Here is an 18,796-nt window from a genome sequence, read left to right as displayed (position 1 = left end):
CTAAAGACAATGAAGAAGTATTGAACAGAAATTGTTGTTGTCCACTTATACATGTACTTCGTAAATACATGCAAATAATGTATTTAATTACTTTATCTTGGTCTTATATAATGTTGAGAATACTTTAGCCTATTTAATATTGTTTCTGTAGATTAAGCTTTTATAAAAGGGCAGGTCACTCTAACTGGATACAATATGGAATTAAAACTCCTCAGTGAGTAGTGTTTAGAACTTCCTTAAAACCTGCTTTTATAATATATAGGTCTGAAACGCTCTATTAACATGTAAGACATGATATTCTACCAAACCTTTTGATGGATATGAACCTCAAAACATTGTCCATGCCCCAATCCCTTTCTCATAGGGAAACATGCTCTTGGATAACCTTTTTAGGGAAAAAAGGAAAATTGTTGTGGGGAAGTTGGATGGGCGTGTGCACCCCATTTTTCCATGTCAGTAAATAATAATAATGATTTTTGTGTGTGTTTTTGTCGTCTTAAAAATTGAAAGATTATAGTCTGCATGACTCTCCATATTTCCTTTATGATACGCATGCGCTCTCCTTGCTTTCATTTCATGAACTAGACCAACATGGTTTGGAGTCGGAAAACGTTTGGAATATAAAGGTAATTATCCGTAGAAAAGGTTTAATGTAAAAATTATAATGTAATTATCGATCATGATATAAAACCAATTTTATTTGTATCATAGGAGTCGACAGTTTTAAAAATAAATGTCTACATTGTAAACATTCATTGAACTCTCTAGAGTCTCTTCTGTCTTCACCATGTTTCCAAGCTTGCCAGAGCTAAAAGTGTGGTTTTCTGATCACATTTTGTCCACCGGAATCTGTCTGTCCTTAGCTGCAATAATGTAGCCCTCTCCGACTTTTTTTTGGTGGTGGTGGTGGTGGAAGGGGGGGGGGGGTTTGAGATGGGGGTACCGATATATACATCAAGCTATTCTATAGTCCGAAATATCTGACGTTTTCCAGGCTTTTTTCATGATTTTGATATTTTAAGTGCCAGGAAAATCTCAGAACCGGCGCCATTACGAAAACTGGAAATTTGCCACTGCCTCCAACTGGAGGCGGCATTCTCGTGTTGATTTTCGGTAATTGCGAACAGAATTAAATGCTGAATTCACAACTTATTAATAGTACAATGCCTTTAGTACTCACCACCATCGTTTTTATGGTTTGTTTATGAAATATACAGTCTGGTGAAAACATTTTTATCAGACCGTCGAATTTTCCTTTCATTTCATACATTTTAAAATCTTGCGAGACCTGAATTTTCTTTTCATCGATATTGGTGAGTACTAGAAGCAATGTGCTACTGATAAATTGTAAGTTCAGCATTTAGTTCAGTTCGCAAGTATCGAAAATCAGCTCCAGTTGATGAAGGTGAAATTTCCAGTTTTCGTAATGGCGCAGGTTCTGACGTTTTTCTGGCACGCAAAATATCAAAATTGTGAAAAAAGCCTGGAAAACGTCAGATATTTCGGACTATTCTAAGTTTCAAGCGCAAGTCACAGTACATCACGCGATTCCTGTCATGGCAGCTGAGTAGGACGACTGGAAAACATTTACTTTGTGTTAAAGTAATATGTCTTATGGTGTCACCGTTGGGGAGAGTGCAGTTGTATACCATGAGAAACCTGTACATTGCTTACACTTTAAGCTTTGATCTGCCTCTTCAAACTTCAAAATGCACAAGACAGTTTCACAGAATAATTTGCTTGACGAATATACAGATTTTAATTCAAATTTCCTCTGTTCTTTAATACATGTTAGTCTATTGAGCACTCATTGCGCTCATTATTATGGATGAAGTTGACAAGGCCATTCCAAGTTTTTTCTGTGTTTAGTGTCCGCGTGCGCCTTAGTTTTTGATGCTCAATATCGGGAAAAACAAACAAAATCAGGAATTGTTACCGGTAATTCTTGTTGAAATCTGAGAGTTCTGTCATGATCTGTCAACAATATGCCATATTAATGAAGTATATTTGAAACATTTAATACCTTGGTTTTTCTAAAGAATATATACCTGGTATATATCTTTTACGAGGAAAAAAAAATTTATGAATTTCAAAACAAATCCTTTGAATGACATGATTTTTATGACTATAAAATCTGTGTTTTACTTTTTTGGTTTGTGGGTTTTTTGCGCATAGGTAGGTAGGTTTTCGAAAGTTTGGTGGATGCTAAAACATAGAAAAATCTTGGAATGGCCTTATGATGAATAAAAAAATCCATCCTATTTGAAGGAAGTTGAATCTAAAAGTGATTTTTGCCTGAAGACATCTGTATTGAAAAAATATTTTTGCACCATTATGGAGATCTGATGAAGTTGTAGCTCACTCAAGAAAAACATCAGATAAAAAAAATCAGGGAGGGCTACATAATTGCAGCTAGTATGTCCATCCTTCCATCTGTAAAAATCATTTTCCACTTCTCTAGAACCACTAACTGGACCATTTTCAACAAAACTTAGTATATCCTTGGATGACAGGGATTCAAATTGTTCAAAAGAAGGACCATGCCCTATTGAAAGGGGAAATATTAGGGATGTCAACGAATAGTCGAATATTCGACTATCATTCGAATGGACCGACGATCGAATAATGAAACGACATTCGAATATTATCATAATTAAATAAATGCAATAAAGAGTGATAACGTGATGGAATTCTCATCACAAAATTGAGAAACCGTCTTTCCTCAGAGACGGTCGATAAGATAATTTTCCTCAACAAAAAACGGTTGATTTTCCATGTACGTATAGAAAGTACAGTAATTATAAGTGCTTCACTACTGTTGCGTACTGCGGGAATTATTTAACAGTAACTGCTGTGTTGTTTTTGTAATTAATTACCCACCAATTTACTAGGCTTTGTTTGTAAAATTATAAATTGGACATGATCTTATACCATGTGCCAATTATTTTTTGTTATTTTAAGATTGATCAAGCGCAAGGAAGAACCATAAGTGTGACATGTTTTGACACTTCGATAATTATCAAAACAATTCGCTTACATTTTAAACTGTATAAGGACATTTTGATAGCCAGAGCAAACAATAATCGAATAAGCAGTATCTAACTGTTTAACAATTTCACAGGCACTTGACGTGTGGATAGTGTGAGATTACCCCCCCCCCCCCCCCCTTCTCCAATTTTTTTCATAATAATCTTTAAAAAAAAAATATCTCCTGGGAATTTTTTTCTTTGCTTACTTCAAATAAAAACTGACTGCATGTACAAACCCATTTATGAATTCTATTGACGGGGAAATCATACATTTTGGAAAATTAGGTTTTGAAATTCAAATAATCATGCTATCCACGCGTTACGTTGCCTAAATTTTGATGTTACTTTTTAAATAGATTTAAGTAAAAGGGTTTCAGGATTATGAATAAATCATGTACCAGTGAAGTTTCAAATACAATTTTATTTTCAGGAAATGTTCCGAATATATTCGACTATCGTTCGAATAATGCAATCGAATAATCGACTAAGGAAAATAAATATTTTGACATCCCTAGGAAATATGCAAGTAAAAATCATAAATAGGGTAGATGCTTTAAAAATTCTTCTCATTAGCCACTAAGCCAGAAAAGATGTTTTAATAGTAACTTATGTGAAAAGGTGCTAGTCACTGCGCCCCAAAACAAAAATGCCCCATACACAAGTGCCCCAAATTTCTTTTATTGACACCCAAGTACATTATCATATACAAGTGGAAGTGCCCCAAATTTACTTCACGAGCACCCAAAACATAGAACTGTAGCTCATTGGTTGAGAAAATTCCGACAGACAAACCAATCCAGACATTGTAAAAATCTTTGATTTATGCTGCCGCTTTTTTTGTCATTTGCTTCTATTATTATTTCTTGTAAACTCATAATCTTGTTACTTTATTTACCTTTCAACAGTTCCAAACAGCCCTATTTGGCCTTGGAATGTAAGTTTTAAAAATTCACACATAAGCCAATTGCAAAGGAACATGATAGAAACTACATAGCTTTTTTGTGTTTTAATTTATATATTTTTTTTTTTTTTTTTTTTTTTTTTTTACGAGTGCCTACCAGTTTGTGATACTGGATAGGGCTATTTGGGGCACTCAAGATGTGTATTAGGGGCGCTCGTACTAAGGCACCCATAAAAAAAACTTTGGGGTGCTTATGCGTGGGTTTTAGGGCAAAATGGTAGTAACCCATGTGAAATATAGGTCACATAGAAGATTTAATAATAGATTCTAGTTTGTTCATTTTCATAAGGTGAGACCACAATAGGGGATCAAAGTTTTACGTAGGAATATGTTGGAAAAAATTCTTTGCTCCTACTGGAATAGAGGTTCATGATTATTCATAGTAATATGCAAGCATTCTCTTATAGGTATTAGGAATATAATTAAACAAAAAATGTTTTTTAAAAATCTGTGGATTCGTGTTTGGTTAAATCATAACCCTTTTGGGGATAGGGTTGGGCCACAATATGGAGTCAAAATTTTCATGGGAATGTGAAGGAAAAATAATTGTTAAAAATCTGCTACTGTTGAATAATAGTAAAAGATATGGTGAATCAGGTGAGAAGGCTTCTTGATTAGCATACAAGCAGTTTCATTCATAGGTATACTAATAAGTATCAGTCTTACCCTGTCCAAACCTGAATGAATGATGCATCCAGTGGTGCACACTCTACCAAATTTGCTTCAGATGTTGCATCTGACTTATTTTCAGGATGAATGATCAAATTGAAGTTTATGGGGAGTTCTATTCTTACATAGCTATAAGACTATGTTGACCAAACTTACATTGATGATGCAGTGAATGGGGAAATTCACAACCAGTCATGCTTCAGAGCTTCATCTGACCTATTTTTTCTGGATGAGTGAGCAGATCAAAAGTTTTTGGAACAAGGCTATCTAAGTATCTTTAATTCTTGCCTTAATTGCATACATGTATGATTTGTAGGGGTGAGGTTACTAATCTTTGATCACCTTTAATTTCAGGTTGAATCCATATTTCTTTATTTGATGTAACTTTGCCACTATGGCTAATCCAGGACATCCATACGGCCATTCAATGATGTCCCAGCAAGGAATGGGTCAGCAATACCCAGCAAACACAATGGCAAACCAGCAACAGCAACAACCTCAACAACAGCAAGGCATGATGGCAAACCAGCAAAGCATGATGGGAGTGCAGCAAAATCAGCAAGGCATGATGGGACTTCAGACACAAACAGCATTACCTCAACAGGTTATATTACAAATTCACAGAATTTAAAATTGAAAAAATTATATTCTTTTTGATTAATTGAAGCTACATCACAAGAAAAGCCATTAGCTGAATTTCACAACTATTACATGGAGGAGAAAGATTAAATTCCTGTGAAAATATATAGACCAAGATTTATTTTCGTAATGAAAATCTTTACATAAGAAATATATGTAAATTGAAATAATGCGTAAATGAAAAGTAGAAATCAAAATATTTAAAGCTAGTAAACAGAATCTTACTGCATATATTTACTGGTAGTACCGACCATGTACATAATGTTCATTGATATGCCTTATCTTTCAGTGACATACTTTCATAGATAAGTATTTGTGGTCTTAATGTTGTGAACATTTATCCATTATTTAATCCAGACACAACAGATGATGTCCCCTACTAAAGAGATCAATGGAGTCAACATGTGTAAGAAAGGACAGGAATGTGTACAGGAACTGTTTCAGAAAATGCAAGAGATCTTCAAGTACATGACAACGAAAGGGAATCAGGTATAGTAAAACAAGTTCATTGCAGTGTTTATTCTAACATTCATGTACAGTGGTTTGTTTTAAACAATAAAATACCTTCTTTGGTTGATAGCTTGGGAAGTCCTTTTGAAGAATATGGTATATATTGCTTTGCATGTGCGATTCAGTAGATAAATGGTTCTGATCAATCTCCTAAAAACCATCTGATTGATAATCTTTATTAAAAATAATACACAGGTAGCCTTGATATTTACAAGACCACCACTGATTTTCAAATCCAATGGTCAATGGTTTTGTCCTATAATTCAAATGTTGTCCAAAAATATCTAAGGGATCCTATGCTAAATACTTTGTAGTCATCATACTCAATTCTTCGTTCAAGAAATGAATTCAATTTTTGAAGATTCATGAGGAAATGAACTACGACGCTTCACGCCGGCATATTTCATGAAGCGCGTTAGCGCTTCATGACAAATATGCCGGCGTGAAGTGTTGTAGTTCATGTACCTCATGAATTTTCCAAAAATTAAATTCATTTCTTATACATGTATTTACATTATTTTTTTGATTAGGTGCCACAATTCAACTGTCATTTTTTAAAGCAAAACAGTTTGCACTATAGTTTTGACTTCAAGTACGGAATTATGACGTAACAATGGAGATATTCATGCTTATCCATGGTAGTTCATGAGAAAATGAACAATACTCTAATATGCAAAGAATCTTAAGGAAACAAATTTGGAAATGTAAATACATGTGTATTCTGATATATTAGATGATCACAGAAGTGAAAAACAAATATCAACATATCAATATTTTTTTGGCAGAGAAATGATATTTACAGTACATTAGTGTTTTTTATTTGGATGTACTATGCTGAAATAGTAGTCAGGGTTTGACACATGGTGCATGAGCCGGAGGCAAGTGCCTTATCTGTCAAACCATGACTACTGTTTCAACATAGTACATCCAAATATAAACATGATAAAGAACACTATCATAATTATTATGCTGACTGTGTATGTATAGGACAATTTAATTAAATTCTCAATCCCAAACCTATGTGCAAATGTTTAATCTACCAGGGTAAATGAAAATTTCCTTGAACATTCTGTAATCAAGCGCTATATCAAAAAGCGCTTTAATGATTCTGAAGTACCAGTTTGTGTTTCAATGCAATTTCGGTTATTTGATTAATTTGAATATTTGTTAGAGAATTTTTCTTCACAGTCCTTATCAATGATATCAGTCTTTTGGAAATGATATTCATTTATTTCTTGTTTGTGTCAAATGTAAGAAAACTATGTTTATAAACTTGAAAATACATGCCTTAATGTAACGTTGATTGTGGAGTGGCACACTAGACTGACATTCTCAGGATCGCTAGTTTGATCCCTAAAGTGGGTGTCTACACATTTTCTCTAGAAAAGACACCCAAGCACTATTTTGGCATAGTAAGCTTGCACTTTATAAATAATTGGGTATTGATTATATAGAGGTAAACGGACAGGAATTAGCATAATAACTTGAAATACTGAGATGTTTTAACAATTGATCAATGGAGAAGGTTGCTGTTAATTATTTTCCATTTATTTATAGCTACCTAACGGTATGAACTGTAATGCTCAGCTGGCCCAGGAGAGGAGGGCAAAGGTCAGCGAGCAGCTAGAACAGCTCACCATATTGTTCAAGAAAATTCGCTTGTTTTACGACAGGGTGAATGAAATGTGTCCAGATGAACCAGCAGAAGAAGTAAGTTATTAGATTTATTAGGTGGGAGGGGGATTCAATTTTATTTTAATAACACAATATTGTTTGTGCATATTCTAAGGAATATTTCAATGTTTTTGGCTGAATTTTTTTTTCTATTATTCCTAGAAATACAACATACCGGTAAGCTGTATTGTTAGCAAGAATCCATTTTGACTTTATTGGTTAGGATCACTAAAACTGAATATTGCTCATATTTTAAACTGCAATGACAACATTTTATAAAAATTTTAGTTAATCTCAAAAGTTTGCTATATTTTTGATATGGGAGGGGAAAAAATTACTGTATAGCTGATAAATATTTGGAATGGCTAAATGGACTTTCATGATATTGTATTTATAATAGATTATGATATTTAATGTAAATGTTTCTCATCCATTGTTCTATATTTGTTTATCATAAATTCACCAAAGAATATCTTGTTTACAGTTAAAAGATAAATCAATTTTTTTAAGAAATGGCAAAGTTTGCCGCTCACTCCACTGGCACAGTATATCACCAATATCAAAGAACTGTTGTTAGTATTGTACTAGGACATCAAATCTCAAAAACTTTCATGACATTAAGATCAGCTATGATACACTGATATTTGTATATCTATATATACAATCAAATCTGGTTATCTCGAAATCAAATTTAGATAAAACTTCAAGATATCTGAGGATTCAAGATATTGAGGGTAAAATACTTGGAGAATAAGTGGTTGGGACTTCCAAATCAGTTCAATATATCCATGGTATTCGAAATTTCAGTGTTCAAGATACTGAAGTTCAAATGTACATGTATATCTGCACTCATTTGTTGAAACAAACCCATTATGTTCTGTAGACTTTAGTTGCTGTGGTGGGACAGCCATTTGAAGAGAAGTTTACTCCAGGTGCAGACTCCTGCTTCAAGTATAAATTTGGTAAAGAGGAAAACAGAGAGATAGTGGAGGTAAGAATTCAACGTACACTTCATAAAGTCTATTATCTACATACTGGTGATATTATGGACAGTTTTAATATAGGCATTTCATGTATTTTGGTGTTATATATCACAAGTACTTTTATTTTAGCAACTGAGAATGAAGAACAGACAGTTGAAGGCTATCATTGATCAAATAAGGACCATTATTTGGGAAATCAATACAATGATTGTAATGAGAAAGACTTGAATTTACCAAGTACTCCATTCTGGACCAAATGAAAGTTGCTGTTCTGTGGACACTCCCATGGATATTGCTTTTATCCATCAGCAATTGACCACTTCTTGTGTCATTGTTTGCAAGTTTTCTTTGCAAAAATCTGTTTGGCTGATGGCTGATGGAAGTATTCTGATTGTACTTTTAATAAACTATTTTTTTAAGCATGGGAGCTGAATACACAGTCAATAGATGCATCAGGACATTACTGTTTATATCTGTATTGTTGTGATGTCTTCGTCTTTTATGTCATATCTTTATATAAGATACAGATCTGAAACTTTGATTGCTTAAATTGTCATGGACAGTGCCTTGGTACAAACAACAAAAACAAATATTCAATTTTTAATATGTAATAATATTGAATGTAATTTTTCACATCAGTACATTGTGTTTGGTATATTGTGACCTGGTTCAACTTGTATATTTAAGAAATTTGAAAAATAAATGTCAAAACTCTGTTTTAGTCGTCTATTACTATATATCCTGTGTCGAAAAATTTCATACTTTTCAATACATTTGTACTGTAAATGTATTTTAAAACTTTAAATGTAGCAAATATAAATGTAGCATCACAACTGTTTGGTTTCAACAAAAAAATACATGTATGAGTAACTAAAGCCACTCTGATATTTATGCTCCTCTGTTGTCTAAATCTTTCACTTTGTAAATACGAACAAGCCAGTGTTCTGTGGTGTATGCCTCTTCTAAAACATCCAGATCAAAATTTTTGTTTCCTATTTCTGCATTTCTTACTCTGTCATATCCAGTGGGTTTTCCTGTTTAAAAGATAATGAAATGAAAATCAAAAAGTCCAATAATTTAAATACACTATTGTACTTTGTACACCTAAAACATTATAAATGGGCATTCAATTGATAATTAACCTTTGACTAAGTATGAACACACTTTTAGTGAAAAAGTACTTAAGTTATGTCATTTCAAAATTTTACTTTTGTCCTTGACTTATTAATCAAGTGAGTCTTGATATTGACTTTAATTGACATGATGTACTTGCATGCATTCTTGGAAATGTACACTGTACATGAAACTCGGATACATGTACAACTGTTCGATTCTAACAAATGATCATCTTTCCCAATATGGTAACATACATGTATTTAAATTACACATCTTTTTAATATACTAACCTCCCTCTGTGTAGACCTCTCCAAATCTGTAGTAACACATTTTATACATCAGACAGTTGAGGAGGGTGGGGGAGCCCTCTTTATCTATCCTGAATTCCCCCTGAGGTGTGTAGTAATCAGACTCTTTTATATGGGCTCCTCTATCTGTACTGCCTCCAATTCGTACCATCCATAAAAATTTATTGATATCTGAAATGGTGTACATTATAAATATACAGTGTACATTGTAGACTAGCAAATTAAATACTGGATGACCTTAAAATTTCTTTACTTATTACTAGGAAACTTGAAGTTCAGCTGAACAGTGTAATTCAGACAGCAAGCTTACCATCAGAGGAATACCCAGTAAGACCTCCAAATATAACTAGAACGTAATTGACATCTAACTCCCTCATTATTTCATAAGCTTTGTCTTCTGTTGATGCCATAGCCTGCAAAGGAGAGAAAATACTTATTACATTTTACGTAACATGTAACTATCACTGAAATGAACATGCTTGTATAATGACATAATGCACCTACCTGTCCCACCCTTGATATATGGGTATTATTCCATGTATTATTATCCACTAGAATTGTTCTGTTGGCCATTGCTGTTATTTGGTAACCGTAATCCCACCAAGACATCACTTTGGCATCCTGAAAAGAAGTGAAAACTTGATCATGATTTACCTGTATACTTCAGGTGATGTACACATCTTGGTCATTATGCATTTACATTGCAAGGTACAAAACTGCAGAAACTAATACAGTCTTTGGCAGAAAAGAACAATCTTTACAGGGTGGATTTGTGTTCAGATAAATTAAGCAGGAGAAGAAAATCACTTTTAAAAGAGAAGTACATGTGAATTTTTACATATTTTTTCCCATAAAATTCATTAAAGGCACACACAGGTACAAGTATGAGGGAAAATTAAAGTTCCATCAACTTCTGAAATAACATTTTCCGAGATTGGAAATATACCTCTGCTGTGTTGTGTCTAAGCCAATAGTAAGCCTCCCGGAAGTCGTCAAAGATGATCCGTCCTCCATCACCGGCCCGAGCTGACAGAACAATGGAGGGACTGGAGTAGGCTTCTGATGTGACCCAGGTACAATGGAAGGTGTAGGTGATCAGGAAAGCCGTCACCATAAAGACCACACCTGTGGCTACCTGTGTGTACAAAATCGACAAATTGAAAACAAAACAACAATCTTTTGAATATTTCTTTTGACCTAAATTTGTAAAAATCCTTTGCACTGTATTTTATAGAGAATATACCTAAGACATATTTACATGTTTCTCATTAGTAGTGTCTGATAGAAGTCCTAACCTACCTCATTTTTGAATGGGTAGGACTGATCCACAGCCTTCTTTGACTTTTTGTCTTTTTTGGACACATCAAGGTTCTTCATGTAGGTGTTGAGAGTGGCAGAGATTCCTATACCAGACAGGATACACATAACTGGAGCCAGGACCAACATCAAACGGACCATGACGCCCTGGAGAATAACCCAAATATCTTATTAATTAACAAATCATCATTTCCATTGCAGGTAAAACATATGAACACTGACATAAAGACTTAAAAGAGAATATGCAAAGTACTACATACAGCAAAATAAATGCTGGTGACACCATACATGATGATAAAGATGTTGGCATCGGTCAGGCGATTGAAGCAAAAGTACAGGCCAGCTAAAAATTTGAAAAGTAAAATGAATTATTCATAAATCACTTAGCAATATCTATATATGTGATAGTAATATTAAATGTTTAACAAAGCAGGATTGCTTTCTGAGATGCTTTAATAAATTAAAAAAAAATAATGAACAGAAAATTACAATTTTTACATGCTATAAGATCCATCTTATCACAAATCTGAAATTTTCAATGGGCAATTATTTTTTTTGCTTGAAAAGCAGCTTTAAACAATTAAGCAATGAATTTCTTCTCCTTACCTGGGAACATAATGGTAAGCATCTGTAAGTCAAAGTAGAAGGAACTCCAGGTGGTGGGCTGGTGTTCTGATACGGAGGCAATGATGGGGATGTTGTTCTTGGCGTAGGAGGGGTCCAGCAGGGAATAGAAACGTCCAGTCCAGGGGGAGATTTCTTATCTCAGTTAAGGAATAATGCATAAAAGTTCAAGTAATAGATAATTGTTCATACAAGCAGGGAACTTGATCATGGTATCTGCATTTTAACTTAAACATACTTTTAATCCATCAATTTTTTTTTGTCTTCTTATACATTTTTCCTCATTTTCTACTTTTTGTACACTCCCTTTAATACTTTCCTTTCTTACCACTGAAAAGTGCAACTTGCAGAAATAAACATCACAAAAAAATCTGTTTTATACTGAAATGAAAGGATACTGCCTGTGGCTGTTCCAATAGCAGCAACAGACAGGCCAACCACAGCACCAATGAGAATAATACTCCTGAACAGAATGTTGAATTGTTCGGCGCTCAGCTTAGACCTCACATAGTCAATAAAGGCATGCATCTGACAGAGTCCAAACACTCCCAAGGCCTGTAATCACAAAAAGAATTAGAAAATCTTATGTAAAATACAAATGCTTTTAGAAAGAAAATTCTCTGTAGGCATTTTTCAACAAATAAAAACTTACAGCCATGTGTTCACTGGACTGAACAGGCTGGAAGCCAACAAAGGAGATTTGCATAGACAGAATGGTTCCCAGGCAGTAAAACTGTTAAATATATAAACATAATGTGAGATTTCAACGCATGAAAAAATTTAATCAAGTATGTTAAAATGACCTGAATAAAACTAAAACTATACACATGACCTTCTATATATATACTTTCTGGGACTGAGGAATTACACAGATATGCTTTTAGTATACATACTGATGTGTAGGCCACGTAGATCCTGTGGGAGAATCTTCCAGTCACCATAAGGGCCAGGACATGGAGTGGAATCAAGTTAATCAGAAAAACATAACCTCCCCATGAGGAAACCTGAAATTAAATAAGTACGTACGTCAGATATTAACATTACCAAACAAGTTCATTCTTTAGTTTGGTTAAATTATAATGTATTTCCCCCCTAAATTTTCAAACTCATTATTAGTGAAAAATGAAAAAGTTAGTTGAATCAAGCGTTCTTCTCTCAAACTAAATCACTAGCTTCTTTTACTAATTAATTTTCATTTTAAAAAGATGATTTCATAGACTGAACTTTGAAGAAAATTACCATGTAAAAGTAGGCCAAGGCACACAGACAGGACCAGAACAGTGACCCAGTTTTGACGGATTTGATCCAGAGTGCATAGGTCAGTAGCATGCAGAAGATGGCAATTCCTTCATTATCGTAGGAACCTGCCACGGAACGGGAGATGTAGCCAGGCACAATGGAGATCATGGCAGCAGCTACAAGGCCAGCACCAGCATCCTGAAAAATCAATTAATATATAAATAACATTTGATAATTATAAAACCATTCCAAAAATATGATATCAATAAACTGAGCAAGGTGCTTTGTAAGCAATTGTTGGTAATGCTTGATTATCTTGCTTGATTATTCAGAGCATACAAGAATAATCCTGATCTTAGCATGTTACAGAGAGAGGAAATATGATGGACCCTACAAAGATTTTAACACAAACCCATTAAACTCTAAGAAAGGTGATCATCCAACTGAGCTATTTGGCCATCAGTAAACAATCCTAGTACCTGTCTGCCACATGTGAGGTAAATTAATTTTCAAGTCCAATTAGTAAAGAGAAATGAACTAGATACCTTGAGTTCCTTTGTGAACCAGTAAGTGATCAGGGTGGTGAAGCTCGAGAAGAGGGGGGCCAGGAATACACAGACATTTCTGATATCAATGGTGATGTTGAAGAACCACATGAAATTGTACAAGGCAGCAGATGTCACCATCAATCCTGACAAAAACAAAAATCAGTTATATTTTCTATTAATTTTCATTTCTTCATTTAGTAAAACAGTTTTATGAACAGAGACAGGACCTTCATTCCACATGAAATACAAGAAATGCAAATTGTTTGAAAAAAAAATTACAATGGCTTGAAAATTGAAAAGTGAACATATTGTTTATATCTATCATGATAATATTAAACTTTTAGACCTGGGTAGATAGTTCCTCCAATGATACGTCCCAATGGGTACCATGCTCTGTCATCAAACCAGTTGTGGAAACTATAAAATCCTTCCTCGACAAGGTACCTTGTGGTGCGGTAGTTAAAGTAGGGATCAAACTCGTGGATAACGCTCTCAAATCGCAACACTGAGAACAATCTTGTTGAGAATGCTGCAACAGACATGTACATCTTTTATAGTTTTCTTTTTTTTTTATATTTTGAAAATGACATTCTGGTTTTTCATAATCAATTCATTGCCACATCACTGTGTATAATTACAATGATAAATTCTTGTCATCTAAATTATTCTCAAAACAATCAAGCTTAAAAAATTCTGACTACACAACAGTTATGCTGTTTCCTTCCTTACACCATATAAATACTCTTTGCTTATATCCATATTTCTATAAATTTAATGTAGGCAGTGGCCATTGGTCTATTCTAACAACCAGTAAAAAATTCAAACTTTGTTCACTTACAAAGAATAGAAGCAATGGAGAGGACCAACATCTTTAGGAGTGTGTCCTGTTTGTCTGGGGACATCCTTAGAAGCCACTGAGGACCCCATCCTGCTGAGGAAGCCTTCATTATTATCTTTTAGGTGAAGATCTTTTGTTATAACTGAAATAGTAAAGGCAATTTTGAGTGTCACGACATAGATATAAACCTTTACTTTCTATTTTACATATTCAATATGCATACATACTTATATACCAGGATCCAAGTATCTGTGACAGAAACTGCATAATGTAGTATCTTTACCTACTTTATAGGGTCCATCTTTGAACAGGTTGGGACCACTCGCCCAAATGGGATATAATTGCCCATTTGGGATATAATATCCCAAATGGGATATAAATTTACAGTGCAAAAAATGAAATTTTTTATTTTGGCTATAAATATCATAAATCCGCATCAAGATACTTATAAAGGAATAACTTTTGGTAAACATTTTTTTCTGTATGCCCGTTGTTTAGGAGATTGATCCCTCGGAAGTTCTTTAACTTCTTTGGGATCAATCTAACAAACTGTAGGGTTGCAGAAAAACTTGCTTGCCAAAAGATATTCCTTTTTAAGTATATTGATGCGGATTTATGACATTTATCGCCAAAATAATTTTTTTCATTTTTTGAACTGTAAATTTATATCCCATTTGGGATATTATATCCCAAATGGGCAATTATACCCCATTTGGGCGAGTGGTCCCAACCTGTTGAATAATTCATCTTTGAATTGTATAAAATATTTGAAAATTCCTTGCAATTTGACAATGCATTGTACAGAAACAACAGAGAGTAAATGCAAGCCGACTCTTAACTAAATCAGGCCCACAGATCCTTTTAATGAGTACAGTCATATAGACCCTGTGTCACAACTATCCTCTCTCTACCGTTTTTCGGAGGAAATTCGTGTTACTTATCCGCCATGCTTATGGTCTTGCCACATCAGCAAAGCCAACTTCCAACTTTTCCATATAAAACATCGTGACACAATAGAAATAATTGTTATATGTGTTAATTAAAAACGTGTATTGTACCTGCTACTTGCTTTTTAATTTTTGTTCAATGATATTTTCTACTTCTGCAAATTAAACAAACCTGTCACAAACCTACCGGTTAGACGTGTGCAGTGCCCAACTCATCAAGTAACGCGCATTCTCATTGGTCTGAAAAAAACTTCTCGAACTGAGTGTAAAATGTGCCCTGTCGCAATTACGATAGAGTTCATACATGCTGTAACAGTTCGCGCACCGTGCAATTAATTGTATTCCCGGTGACTGGACGTCCCGTAAAATTTACTCTTCATAAAACATGCTGATATTATAATAAATTCATCTATTAGCATTGGGTTTCTTGTGTCGTTTGACACTTATTTTTTCAGTACGAGTTTTTAAAAACAGCCTTTCTTCTTAAAAATATCTATAAACACATATATATATATATATATATATATATATATATATATATATATATATATATATATATATATATATATATATATATATATATATATATATATATATATATATATATATATATATATAGGAGACTGATAATGGCGCATTGATGCATGAACGTGTGTATACATGGCATATGACATTTTTTACCTATATGCTATTCAGCATATAGCTATTCTGTTGTTGTTCGGAACAAAATATTTATTTTGCTCTGAAAAAGACTCCAAACTTTCAGAGGATATTCAACTGTTCAAGTTGAAACAGGCAGAATTATTTGAGATATCAATTAAGGTTGGATTTTTTCATAAAACAAGGAGTAAGGTTCATGGGTTGATATTATTTTATCAATTTATTAATGGTTACTTACCTCAATATTTGCATGATTTGATAGAACCTTATCGCCCAACACATCATTCCTATAACCTCAGAACCAATGTTGCACATTTCAAATATCCTCACATTAGAGCTATACATCTTATATGGAAAGTTTATTTCCCTCAACAGTTAAAACAATGGTATAACTCGCCAGATTATATTAAAAATGTTTCTGGAATATTCTTATTTTTGTTTTTCAAAAAAAAAAAAATAAATAAAATAAAATAAAAATAAAAAATAAAAAAAAATAAATAAAAATAAAAATGAACTTTTTCATTTTGGAGTAAGAAAATACAATATAATACATTGTCATGCAGATATGGAATAATGCAAGTAATTTGATGGCAGATTTATATACTCATTATACATATATGTTAATCGAAACACCAATGTGTGAACACTGTATTGATACGGCTCAAAATTCTTACCATTACTCTTTTGTTTGTCCAAAATACACCTTCTAGAGATGTACTTTTTCAAGCTGTACAAAATAGCATTGATTGTGAGCATGTCTCTGAGCTCATCTTCCCAAGTCAAGGGTCTCTGATCCACTCCACTCCACATGGAGCGGAGTGGATCAGAAACCCTTGACTTGGGAAGATGCTCTGAACTTGAATTTTATTATATGGTAGTCCTGATCATGTACTCGATGAAATATATGGAGATAACGAACAGTATTCAAGCTCAAAAGTCCATTAAACAATACAAAATAGGAACAGAGCAAACAAAAACATCAGAGGTGGGATCAAGTGCCATGGAGGAGTGAGCATCCCCTGCCGACCGGTCACACCCGCCGTGTGCTCCTTGTCATGATCGGGAAATAACGGAAAAATCCGTCGACAATTCAGTGTGTAAATAATGGCCTAACAATTAGTATGAAAAACGTCAGTCAGCATTTGACTCAATGATAAATTGTATTTGCTGACAAGGTCATTGTATCGACCATAGAACTTACGAAATGATGACTTTAAACGAGACTGCTGACATTCTTGTTTCATCAACTTGTTTGTCAATAATTTACCTCGTTTTAGAAATTGTACATACGTAGAACATGCTCTTGCGTATCGAAACAACTGAGAGATATAAACCCCGTATGCAGGTGATGAAAGTATATTGCTGCATAAGTAAGGGAAGTTGACGATTGAAAAGTTAAAGTCATCACGTTTATCATAAAGCTTGGTTGTTAGATTACCATTAACGTCTTTTTCAAGTAAAATATCCAAATATGAAACAGATGTGTCAGACTCTGTGGATACCAGGATATATCTTATCGGCATAAGAATGGAAATAACCATTGTTAATTGACAGTACGTCGTCGATATATCTAAATGTCGAGTTGAAGGCCACAGCAAGTGTTTTCTTCTTTTCATGTATAAGATTTTGGACAATTCTACTTCATATGAATACAAAAAAGGTCTGCTAATAACGGGGCGCAATTGGTACCCATGGGAATTCCAATAGATTGTTGGAAGACCTGGTGTCCAAAAAACCACATAGATATTGTCAATCAGAAACTCAAGCATGCATCTTTTTAATGTCAACTTCAGAGTACTTGTGTGTACAATCAGAATGTTTTTTTTTTAACAAAATAATTTTGCAAATGACCAATGACAAGGTAAGTAAATTTACGAGTTCCATTTTTATTGAAAAAGCAGCTGTCAATGATGTCAAAAAGCCTGGACTTTAATTTATCGTGGGGAATGGTTGTGTATAAAGTTGAAAAGTCGTAAGTTTTTAAGCTGTTGATTTTGGTAAAATCTTGTGATTTCAAATTTTTCAAAAGTTCCTTGGAATATTTAAGTATCCACATCTGATTTACACCACTTCTCGAATATATTGTTGCACAGTACTCTTAAAGTTTATCCTTCACTACTGTTAATATCTTAGTGAGGAGTAAAGAAAGAGACTTGCCTGAACATTTACTGGAACCCGCTATGTATCTTTGTTTGTAAGGATTTTTATGAAGTTTCGGAATCCAATATAGATATAGTAATTCAAATTCATTTTGGTTGTTTGGAATATTAAAAATATTCAAAACTGACATATGATTTTGAAGAATTTCTTCCTTAGAAAAGGAACTATGAGTATAAGTTGGATTACCACTTGTAGAATTAAATCCAAGTTCCTCTATAATACATTTAATATAATGAGCCTTACATTCATTCATTCATTCATTCCATCTTTAATTCCTCTTTTCAGAGATTTTTATAACACAAGTCTTATAATTACATGTTATATCATGAAATTGTAAATTGACAAATTAAGAAAAAGTGAAAGGAAAAAGGAAAGACAAACGTATTTACAAGATCAGTAGTATACTGGAAAAAAAAATTATGTTCGAGTGGAAGCCCTGCTAAAAAAAGGCAGAGGCTTCGCAGATAAACTTTGCACAACAACAAATAAATTCTTTTTGATCATGTTTGTCTTTCAACGTTAAAGTTGGAAGACCACCTAATAATGATAAATACAATTCATAATCACACAAGTG

The 18,796-nt window shown here is 33.7% G+C and overlaps 2 protein-coding genes across 2 annotated transcripts; one reads left to right on the top strand and one right to left on the bottom strand.

The window, feature by feature from the left end:
• Window positions 1-574: 574 nt before the first annotated feature.
• Window positions 575-9,179, top strand: LOC133182980 (mediator of RNA polymerase II transcription subunit 30-like). Its single transcript, XM_061317889.1, has 6 exons — window positions 575-626; window positions 5,014-5,263; window positions 5,656-5,787; window positions 7,366-7,518; window positions 8,366-8,473; window positions 8,595-9,179. The coding sequence occupies exons 2-6, from the start codon at window positions 5,054-5,056 to the stop codon at window positions 8,691-8,693; spliced, it is 702 nt and encodes a 233-aa protein (XP_061173873.1). The 5' UTR covers window positions 575-626; window positions 5,014-5,053; the 3' UTR covers window positions 8,694-9,179.
• On the bottom strand, window positions 9,058-14,597 carry LOC133182970 (dolichyl-diphosphooligosaccharide--protein glycosyltransferase subunit STT3A-like). The gene is made up of 15 exons (XM_061317878.1): window positions 14,456-14,597; window positions 13,964-14,146; window positions 13,615-13,760; window positions 13,070-13,267; window positions 12,724-12,834; window positions 12,483-12,563; window positions 12,229-12,385; window positions 11,813-11,965; window positions 11,467-11,549; window positions 11,189-11,353; window positions 10,836-11,024; window positions 10,394-10,510; window positions 10,200-10,302; window positions 9,872-10,060; window positions 9,058-9,499 (listed from the first exon to the last, which is right to left on the bottom strand). Exons 1-15 carry the CDS (start codon window positions 14,562-14,564, stop codon window positions 9,354-9,356), a joined length of 2,130 nt encoding a protein of 709 aa, XP_061173862.1. The 5' UTR covers window positions 14,565-14,597; the 3' UTR covers window positions 9,058-9,353.
• Window positions 14,598-18,796: the final 4,199 nt, after the last annotated feature.

This window comes from Saccostrea echinata, unplaced genomic scaffold, assembly GCF_033153115.1.
Source record: "Saccostrea echinata isolate AGI-Se365-2 ecotype Australia unplaced genomic scaffold, CSIRO_AGI_Sech_v1 ptg000001l, whole genome shotgun sequence".
NCBI lineage: Eukaryota > Metazoa > Mollusca > Bivalvia > Ostreida > Ostreidae > Saccostrea > Saccostrea echinata.
Note: the sequence above shows the minus strand (reverse complement) of the source record. Positions and strands in the feature narration are given on the sequence as shown.

What these genes read in the sequence shown, in the direction of transcription:
- LOC133182980 (XM_061317889.1), top strand. Translation starts at nt 5,054, where the DNA reads ATGGCTAATCCAGGACATCCATACGGCCATTCAATGATGTCCCAGCAA. An exon ending in TGACAACGAAAGGGAATCAG is followed by an intron (nt 5,788 to 7,365) that starts GTATAGTAAAAC and finishes ATTTATTTATAG; the next exon opens with CTACCTAACGGTATGAACTG. An exon ending in CAGATGAACCAGCAGAAGAA is followed by an intron (nt 7,519 to 8,365) that starts GTAAGTTATTAG and finishes TATGTTCTGTAG; the next exon opens with ACTTTAGTTGCTGTGGTGGG.
- LOC133182970 (XM_061317878.1), bottom strand. Translation starts at nt 14,564, where the DNA reads ATGAAGGCTTCCTCAGCAGGATGGGGTCCTCAGTGGCTTCTAAGGATG. An exon ending in TATTGGAACAGCCACAGGCA is followed by an intron (nt 11,966 to 12,228) that starts GTATCCTTTCAT and finishes AACTGAGATAAG; the next exon opens with AAATCTCCCCCTGGACTGGA. An exon ending in CCTACCCATTCAAAAATGAG is followed by an intron (nt 11,025 to 11,188) that starts GTAGGTTAGGAC and finishes TTGTACACACAG; the next exon opens with GTAGCCACAGGTGTGGTCTT.